This window comes from Myotis brandtii, unplaced genomic scaffold (genome assembly GCF_000412655.1).
Source record: "Myotis brandtii unplaced genomic scaffold, ASM41265v1 scaffold244, whole genome shotgun sequence".
NCBI classification, from domain to species: domain Eukaryota; kingdom Metazoa; phylum Chordata; class Mammalia; order Chiroptera; family Vespertilionidae; genus Myotis; species Myotis brandtii.
The window spans coordinates 2,813,902-2,823,835 of NW_005359225.1; the positions used below are offsets into that span (position 1 = coordinate 2,813,902).

Consider the following 9,934-nt stretch of genomic DNA (forward strand, 5'->3'; position numbering starts at 1 on the left):
CTAGTGCTGGACACCCCTGTTGGAGCTCTAGCTCTTCCATGGTTCCCTGTGTGACCTTGATGAGTCACTTCTCTCAGCCTGCTTCTCCATCCCTTCAGTAGGGCTCTGACCCTTAAAGTATCCGTGCTGCCGAGCAAACCACTTACAAATGAGGGTGACTACTTATAAGTCAACCCAGAGAGTGATTATTTTTGCAGGGCCAATATTACTCTGTAGTCCTCCATGGTACCTACTAGATTCATAGAAATGTCTCATGTTTATATACAAGCTCCCAAAGACCCTAGGAAAAGGATCTCAGATGAAGAAATTGAAGCTCAGAGCAGTTAAGCAATTTCCCTAAAGTCACCCAGCTAGTCAAGTGGCAGAGCCAGAATTCAGACCCAGGGCCACATAACTCCAAAACCCGCGTTCCTTTTCCTGCATCTGCTTCCTATGAGGTGACAAGGGCCTGGTGTAGGAGGGGGCTGTAGGAAAGGACCAAAATGATGATGGTGGGATGGTGAAAGCATTCTTGTGATTTCTTCTCTCTTCTCCCTGAATACTTGGGTCTCCCCTTCCTTCTTCTCATGCCTGTTTATATGGCTCTGACTCCTGGCCTTGTCTGAGGGATCAGAATCCTTTAGAGCAGTGGTTCTCAACCTTCCTAATGCCGCGACCCTTTAATACAGTTCCTCATGTTGTGGTGACCCCCAATTTCATTGTTACAAATTGAACATAGTGATTAATCACAAAAACAATATGTAATTATATATGTGTTTTCCAATGGCCTTAGGCAACCCCTGTGAAAGGGTCGTTCAACCCTCAAAGGGGTTGCGACCCACAGGTTGAGAACCGCTGCTTTAGAGACTCACTGGAAAAGATACTAATAAGGAAAGGACTTGAGGTAATATCACTTCCTCCATTTTAAAAATGCCTTACATTTTAAAAAGGATTTTTCACAACTGGCCCCTCACTTGATCTTCACAGCCCAGATGGGTGTGCCCCCATTTCCCAGAGGAGGAAACTGAGGCCCAGAGAAGAGAAGTGACTCATCAAAGGTTATCTGACTTCCTGATTCCCAGAAGGCCCTTTCCCCTGCAGTGTTGCCTTTCTGGGCTGAGTCCCAAAGTTTCAGATGTAGGGTTTTTCGTGAGAGCATGGTGAGCCCAAGGTATCCGCCACCAATGCCCCTCCCTAATGCTGGGTCCCCCTTTCCAGGCCAGGGGAGAGGACATTGATTTCAGTAGGAAAAGCCCGAAGACTGGGCTCTAGTCCATTCTGTCCGGCCGTGTCTCTGACTTAGCAGGCTAGGCGCCCCTGCAGGCTCTCCCCATCTGTAGGTGGGAAGGCTCCCACCTCACCCAATGGCTGTGAGAGCCTACAGAGAGACGGGGTGTGAAAGCACGTTAGAAGCTGGAGGATGATGCTACTTCAGGGCCTGGAGTGGGAGTGGGAGGGTACAGAGGACCCTTCTTCTGAATTGGCTGGGCCTTGCCCACACCACTCTGCTGCTCCCTCCCTCTCCCACCTCAGGGGAGACCTCAAGGCCATATGCTCCCAGGGCAGGGGCTGATCCTCATCAGAGCTCATCTCCCAACTCCCGTTTGCTCTGTCTGTCAGGAGGGCCAGATCTACTGCGGCCTCATGACCTGCCCGGAACCAGGCTGCCCTGCACCCCTCCCACTGCCCAGCTCCTGCTGCCAGGCCTGCAAAAGTGAGTCTGCCCCTAGATATGGCAGTGCACACCCACCCCACCCCAGGGACCCAGGCATGGACTGTTAGAGCAGGGGAACCTCAGAGACACTCAGCATGTAGCACACCATTCCTTCCTCATGGGTGGGGGCTTAGCCCAGCGCTCCCAGAAGGCTGAGCCTGCGCAGCGGCTGCTGTGCGTTTTTTATTGCCATCCCAGGGAGCAGGAAGGAGGGAGAAACAATGTAAGGATGCCATGGGGAGCTGCCTCTGCTTGATATCAAGTGTGACCTATGCTCTACGCCATCTCCTGCTTCTCAGGAAAGTCTGGGGTTGTAGAGGAAGAGGAAGAGGTTGTCCCCCGGCCGCTAACTTCCATTGGTCAAGTGGCTGCCCAGGGGACTGGGACTGAGCAGGCTGCAGGGATGGGATTCTGGGCCGTCCGTGATGGGCACTGACCAAGAGCTCTGGCCCAGCCAAGCAGCTCAGTGCTAATGGTGACCAGGAGGTCAGTGTGTGAAAACTGGGGCAGCAACCCAGATGTGAGGAGACGCTATGATGAGAAGTGGGAATAAGGCCCCACTGGGACAGAGGGACTTGCTGGGGTTTGGGGGCTGCAGAAATAGCACCAGGCCCTGGAGGGGCAGAGCCTGAGGTGGAGGCCTGCCGGTCCAGCCAGCAAGGCTGAGGAGGCAGAGGCTGATCGGACTTCCCTTTGGTTTCCAGATGGGTCAAGTGAGAAGTCAGCTGAAGAGGACACCGTGCAGTCACACCGTGGGGCGGTGAGTACACAGATGTACCGACAGGGTGGGGAGAGGAGGTGCGGTGAGCTGGAATCCAGGGCCCAAGGCTCCATGACTGTGGAGCAAGTAAACCTCATTTCTCATTTGTCTCCTGGGTCAGCTCCATGAGCCCCACCATGTCCAGCCCCTCTCCTTAGCCTCCCATCAGGGCTGATGGGCCAGGAGGGGCCAGGAAAAAGCACCAAACATGCAGGCACAGGCCCCAAACTTACCGATTTCCCTCCTGGGAAACCCTTTGACACTGTTCCATCCAGAGCCCGTGTCTGTCCTTATTCAGGCCACCTCCGGGCAGCATGTTCCCTGAGGGCGTGGCCTCTCATTTTGGTCAGCCTTCCCCACCCAGCTCCTGAGATTCTGGCTCTTTGTCTGGGGGCTACCTCTCTGTGTTCCCGCTCTGTCTTGGCCCCTTTCAGTCTTGGTCTAGAGTGCGATGGACTGAACCGCCCAGCTCTCTCTGGCTGCAGAGGTGGGAGAACGGGTTCATGTACTGACTTGAGTCCCTCTCTGCCATCTGTGCTGCCCACAATGTGAACACCTCCACCTGCTCTTTCTGCCTGGCTCACCCGGAGGCGGGGCGCCCTTCCCTGAGACTTCCCAGGGCTCTGAACCAATGAGCTCTCCCCTCTCCTCTGCCAGCTCAGCCTCCCTTCCTAGGCTGGGCCTTCTCAGGTGGGATCTGGGTGCTGGTGCCACAGGACCTGAGCCAGGCCGTCCCCTTTCCTTCCATCCCTTCCCTGGGAGGCAGTGTGCAGGGGGTTGGGCTCTTCAATTCCTTCTTGCCTCTATTCCACTTGACAAGCATTTCCTAGGGGCCTCCTAGGGGCTTGGGCCTGTGCTGGGGCCTTGGATAGGGTTTCTGCTTTGGGAGCTCTTGTGGGCTCAGTCCAGCCATCAAAGGACTAGCTGAGACTGCAGAGCAGGAAGGGGCTGTAGAGGAAGGAATGGGAGTGATTAGGGTCAATAAGGTGGGTTAAAGCTCTGCCACTTGCCCCAGGCCACTGGCTCCTCTCCCATCGCCTAGAGTTGCCAGTCCCCAAACTATGCAAAGCTCCTGCCCCGTTACACTGCCCTCACACACACCTTTTGCTATCCCTGCCCCCTTCCCATCTGGTCTGGAGCTGAGGGTCTTGGGATCTTGGATTCCAGGGGCTCAGGAAGGGAGGGTGGGGCTGGAGCTCTGGACACCCTCTGTGCCCGGATGGGGCCGGCTCCTCATCTTCCTGCCCCATGGGTGCTGGTGGGACCTTCAGAACCTATCTCCTTGTCCCATCACCTCAATCTTCTCAAAGAAGGGTTTCCTGACATTCACCCTCCCTGCATTCTCACCTTCTATTTCTTAAGCATTAAGTTCTCCAGGTCCCTGATCACTTATGTCACCCAGATAAAGACCCAAACCCTTCTGCCCACCCAGTGCCAGGGCCCTGGCTCTGACAGGTCTAAGAAGGTCTTGTTGGAGGCAGGATTTCCAAAGCACTACCTTCCAAGTTTTCAAAGATCCACTGTCTGAGAACATCCTGGACCCCATCCAGATCTTCCTGTCCCTAGCCCAGCCCTCTCTTCACTGGGAAGTCATGCTGGCGTCTACCCTCAGGCCACTCGCTGCAGCCTGGGCCTTGCTACTCCTTCACTGGCAGCGGCCTATCTGTGATCTTGATCCTTCCTGCCATTTGCAGAGACATTCCCAGGATCCGTGCTCAGGGGACGGTGGGAGAAAGAGAGGCCCGGACACCCCAGCCCCCACCGGGCTCAGCTCCCCTCTGGGCTTCATCCCTCGTCACTTCCGACCGAAGGGGGCAGGCAGCACCACAGTCAAGATCGTCCTGAAGGAGAAACATAAGAAAGGTGGGGATGGGAACCTCCTCCGACCCCTGAGGTGGGAAAGGGGGGGCCCCCGACTGCTCCTACCTCCCATTCCTATACCCTGACACAGTGGTTCTCCAATCTCAATTTGGCTCTGAGCTTATCAACGCCTAGAACACCAAAATGAAAGAGTCCTTAAAGGACATAACGTCTGATTCCCCCCTTTGACAGATGAGGACACTGAGGTTCAGAGTATTGAGTTAGAGGTAGAACCAGCATCTGCCATGTCTTTGCTGGGAATTGAGGGGCACAGAACAGAGAGATGAAAAATGGTCCCTGTCCTTGAGGGGCTCCAGACATGTCAATCAATCACTCTAACTTCAGGAAGTGCTGAGGGGAAGTTCTTGACAACAGAAGGAGCGAGCAGAGCTGGGCTGCAGGAGGACAGTCAGGATGGGCTGGGAAGGAGGCCACCTGGGCAGCCATGGCAGCAGAGTGGGGAGGTACCCCGATGAGGGAGTGGGGATGGTTGCGGAGGCATCTGTCCCAGCCCTTTCCTGTACAGATGGGACACTGAGGCTGAGGAAGGGGGAGGGACCTGCCAGAGCTTGCACAGCAAGGCAGTGACAGAACTGGATGTCATATCTCCCCGTGTGAGCCATTGCCCTCCTTGCTCCACCACAGGGGCCCATGAGGGTGGGAGGAGGAGTTTCCATCTTCAACAAGTCCTTACTGAGCATGTCACAGCCCTGAGTGCTGAGATGGAGGTGGGGGGTGTCAGGGATGTGGGGCCGGTTTTGTATTCTGGCCTGCACTTTGCTGTCCGTGTGGCTGGGCCAGACTGTGGAGCAGGGGCTCTCCAAGGCCCCACCCCCGCCGATTACTTGACTCTGGCTGGAGTCCAAGGCACTGACCCTACTCTCTCTCTCTGCCCTCCTTGGCCCAGCCTGTGTGCACGGTGGGAGGACGTACTCACACGGGGAGGTGTGGCATCCAGCCTTCCGCTCCTTTGGACCCCTGCCCTGCATCCTGTGCACCTGTCAGGACGGCCGCCAGGACTGCCAGCGGGTGACCTGCCCCGCTGAGTACCCCTGCCATCACCCGGAGAAAGTGGCGGGAAAGTGCTGCAAGATCTGCCCAGGTACAAAGAGATGCTGGGGGCAGGGGGGGCACCGGCCAGAGTGAACAGCTCTGACGTGGATGGGGCGTGGGCGCAGGGCCACAGGATGCAGGGTTTTAGGTGCACAGAGTGCTGGAAGCACAGCAGCAGCAAATGCCAGGCTTGTAATGTATTATCTGTAGCACCAGCTACTGTTACAGAGACAGTCAGAGGCTTCCAACATGTATACATAGAATCAAATAGTGTTCCCGACTCTGTGAAGTCATCACATCTTAGGGTATTAGGGCTTTTAAGAGAAATAGCCAATGTTTATTGAGCACTTACATGTGCCAGGTATGGATTTGCATGCATGGATTTGTGTAACCCTCACCACAGCGGACAAGGCAGGTATCCCTGTTTTACAGAACGAGGAGATAAATACCTGTCCCAGGTCACACAACTGACTGTCAGTGACAGAACTGGGACTTGAACCCTCATCTGTCTTACTCCAAAGACCATACTTTTGACCTCTGTTGTCTTCCTTCAACCCTCATCTACTAGTACATGTGGGAAAACTGAGACCCAGAGAAGAGAAGGGACTTCCCTGTCACACAGCGAAGTAGTAGTGGAGCTGAACGAGACCTCAGGCTTCCAGACCCGCTGGCTGAGTTCTTTCAACAATGTCCTGTGACCCCAGGATTGATGAGTGTGCCGAAGGGAACTTTGGCCGGAGTGTGTCATTGAGAAGCACAGCCTGTGCGTGTCAGCAGTAGCTGATGTGAGGGGCAGGCCGATTCCCTGCAGCCTAGAAAGAAGGCAGGGGGGTAGGAGGTGCACGGTGAGGTTGTGCCCTGACCGCATCTGGCTCGAGGGCTGGGTTGGGAAAGCTGAAAGGAGAGGGACGGAGGAGAACAAGAGGAAGGAAACATGCATCAAGAACCTGCTAGCACCAGGCGGTTTCACACGTTTCATTTAATTCTCACAACTCAGTTACTTCACAAATGAGATAGCGGAGTGGCTACAATTGCCCTAAGTCTCCGCCTACCCCAGCACTTAACGCCAGGATATTTGAGTTTACGTTAGCTTGCTTACTGACTTCTTTACTTGCCTAACTTACTGTTGTGAGCTTGGACAAGTTACTTTCCCTTTCTGAGCTTCAGACACAGGGTTGATGAAAATGCTTTATGAATTGTAAATCAAAACCCAAACATAAGGAATAACTATTGTTTATCAGAATAATAGGCTGTTGGGACAGGCTCAGCGAGGGAGCATGACAGGATGGTGCCTGGAACACGAGGGGTGGGGGTTCAACTTGAATTCTCTCTGAGCTTGGCTGAGGCTCGCTCCTGAGCTCCTTCACAAACAGACCTGGTCTTGGGTCCCGCCATCAGCATCCAGTCTATTTCCTTTTCAAAATATTGAGACTGTAACAGCTCTTAGCTGGACATCTCTAAGGGCTTCGTAACTAGTAAGTCTAGTATGTCTGGGGACTTAGTCCTTCGGTCCCTGAAAAATAGTCAGGGGATGTTGGTGCATGGAGAGCTCTGGAGAATGTTCTTGGAATTCCAACCTGTCAAAACTTTAAGACTGTATCCAATTTGGCACCAAAAAAAAAAAAATTACCACCATCCCCACCATCTCATCCTCACCCCCACACCCTCCCACTTCCGCCACTACCGTCACCATCATCGCCATCTCTTCCACCACCACAACCATCATCATCATCACCGCCATCATCACTTAGCCCTCTCACACCTTCCATTCTGTGTGTGTCCACGGAGAGCCTGTGCTTGGTGTGAGCGACTCAAAAGACTTGAAGGACATGGTTCCTGCCCTTCACCTTTCTCTTTTAAGGAGAAAACACCCCCAAGTGAAACAACTACAAGGCAATGTGGGGTTAAGGGCACGATTGGGAGTCCTGGGAAGTCATGAAGCGTTTTAAAAGCTGTGAGTGGGAGGGAACGGTGGGCTGCCTGGAGGCGGTGGAAGATGAGCTGGGCCCTGAATGGTGCGAAGTTTTCTGATATGCTGATCAGTGGGGGTGACAGGGGGAGATGCCCCTCTCTTCCCCAGAGACCTTCTCCTCCCAGGGCCCCAGAAGTTTCGCCAGGACCAGGAGACCCTGAGGGGGACTCAGACCAGTGGCCCCTCTTTTTGAGCCGACAGGGGTGGGGGGACAGAGCATTCACAAGCTGCTTGTGTCTCCCAGAGGACAAGGCAGAGCCTGGCCATCGTGAGATCAGTGCCACCCGGTGTCCGAAGGCGCCGGGCCGGGTCCTCGTGCACACGTCAGTATCCCCAAGTCCAGACAACCTGCGTCGCTTTGCCCTGGAGCGTGAGGCCTCTGAGCAGGTGGACATCTACCTCTGGAAGCTGGTAAAAGGTGAGCATTGGCGTCCTCCCAGCTGGGCAGACCTCAAATCTGTCCCCTTTCCTGGGCTCCAAGGCCCCTTAGGGGCGTTGTGGGCACGGTTTGTTGGCCAAGTGCCCTTGGCCCAGGAAGACTTGCCTATGGAAGGCCTTCAGGTTTGGGTCCCTGATTCCAAGATAAAGGGAGACACTGATTCTGTCTGATTCTCTGACAGTTCTGATAAGCTCCCCTACTCTGAGATGCCAGGGCCTGGAAGTGCTCCCTCTCCTGGGGAGAAGGGGTTGTTGCACCTTGCAAGGAGTCAGGGCAGAGTACTGCCTACCCTGATGAAAGAGATATTAATAGAATTCCAGCATCTTTTCAGGCAGGAGGGCCCGCCCAGCGTCCTCAAAGAGGCTGGTCTCATTCAGCCTCTTCTATGTGGTAGGTTCTATCACTCCACGGTAAATTAAAATCAGAATATAGTTCTCATTCTGTGAGCAACTCACCCTATTCAACAGGCTACTCATGTCACCAAATGAAGGTCAAGAGAAGTTTTCATAAGGAAATTGCTGAAAGTTCTGTTTTCTGACTCTCTTGAGAAAAATAAATCCCCTGGGTAGAGTAAAACAAACTAAACCCTTTAATTGTGAATTAGTTCTAAGGTCACTTTTCACTACTGATGGGTTTGCCTGGGGGTTGGGGGGTGGAAAAAGAGGGGACAATAAGAAGGGGACAGGAAGGGGATAATAAAAATAATGACATGATAATAACCAATGTGTGTAGCACTTTAGAATTTACAAAGTGCTTTCACGTTCATTATCTCATTTGATACTCAGCGATCCTGAGAGTTAGGTATTATTATCCCCATTTTACAGATGAGGAAACTGAGGCTCAGAGAGGTGAAGTACCTGGCTCCAGGCCACACAGCCAGTAAGTGGAGGAGCTAGAGCCCATGTCTTGTGACGGCAGATGCGGCTCTTTCCCTGCTCTACTCTGCCCCCTGTCGTAGGAGGAATGGACGAAGAAAGCGGAGCTGTTCAGCCTGGAGAAGAGAAGACTCAGGGGGACAGGACCACTGGCTTCATGGCTCTGAAGGACTGCTCCAGGCAGAGGGAGCAGCTGTGTTCTGACTGACCACAAGGGTCAACACGCAGGGGCTTTAGAATCAGACCTGGGCTTAAATCCCGTTCCTACCCTTTCTTAGCTGTGTAGCCTGGGCCATTCACTTGACCTCTCTGGGCCTCAGTTTTCTCTTCTGTTAATTGGGGAGGAGGGCGTATGGAGGATTAATGAAATAACGTAGGTACAGCCTCTGACCTATAGTAGGTGCTAACCATGTCGCTATCCTTCTCCTCGTACCTCATTGACTCGGTCAGCATTGCGGTGAAGCAGGTCTCAGCCAATAGAGAAAGCACTTTCTCATGCTTAGAGCCTTCCTGTAATGAAGGGAGGGAGCAAGCTCCATTCACGGGAGCGTGCTGGCAAGGGCTGCATGGGGATTCTGCCAGCAGCTGGCGAGTAACCCTTGCAATTCTTTTGTACCGTGAGATTCCATCGGTCCCTGGTCAGGTGCTGGCTGTATGTTTATTCTGGGACTCCCCTCAGCCCACCAAATGCTGGGACCACAGAGAATAGTCTTTCGGCGACTTGGGTGCAGCAAGAGCTCACTGGGAGCTGAGCTGACCAAGGAAGGCTTCGTGGGAGATGGGCCTGGGGCTGGACGGGATTTAGAAAGGCACACTGCGGGCAGGGTGGTAGCAATGGCCTTAAACTCTGGCTCTAGAGCAGCGGTCGCCAACTGGTGGTCCGTGAGGTCCGAAAGGTTGGCGACGGCTGCAGAGCCCACACTTTTATGCCCTGTGCTCTGTGATTGGTGAGTAGCAGGCACTACATATAATGTGCTTCATTTAATCCACATAAGAAACCCGAGGGGTATCTATTAATGCCCCATTTTGCAGATAAGAAAACTGAGTCTCAGAAGTAAAATAACTTGCTCAAAGGCATACAGTTTAAGCAGTAAAGACTCAAACTCAGGTCTGACTGTCCCCAGGGCTGCCTCCACAGAGGTGAACTAATGCTTCTAGGGAGGTGTCTGAGGAAGGGCAAGGGGTGCCCAGAATGGTGCAGAGGGGGACATTGTAGCTCCAGGCCAATCTCATTACCACCAGGCCTCTCAGAAAAAAACAAGGTGGAATGGTGCGGGGGCGG

At 53.7% G+C, this 9,934-nt stretch overlaps 1 protein-coding gene across 3 annotated transcripts in view; it reads left to right on the forward strand.

Annotated features, from left to right (window-relative positions):
• Positions 1-9,934, forward strand: part of CHRDL2 (chordin-like 2) — a 35,004-nt gene that overhangs the window by 21,875 nt on the left and 3,195 nt on the right. For 2 of the 3 annotated variants that reach the window (XM_005867071.2, XM_014540382.1), the window contains 5 exons: positions 1,600-1,693; positions 2,398-2,453; positions 4,148-4,316; positions 5,221-5,415; positions 7,583-7,756. In XM_005867071.2, coding sequence (XP_005867133.1) covers positions 1,600-1,693; positions 2,398-2,453; positions 4,148-4,316; positions 5,221-5,415; positions 7,583-7,756 — 688 coding nt within the window. Of the gene's footprint in view, positions 1-1,599; positions 1,694-2,397; positions 2,454-4,147; positions 4,317-5,220; positions 5,416-7,582; positions 7,757-8,601; positions 8,657-9,934 lie in introns of all 3 variants that reach the window. The other variant, XM_005867070.2, reaches the window with a different exon arrangement.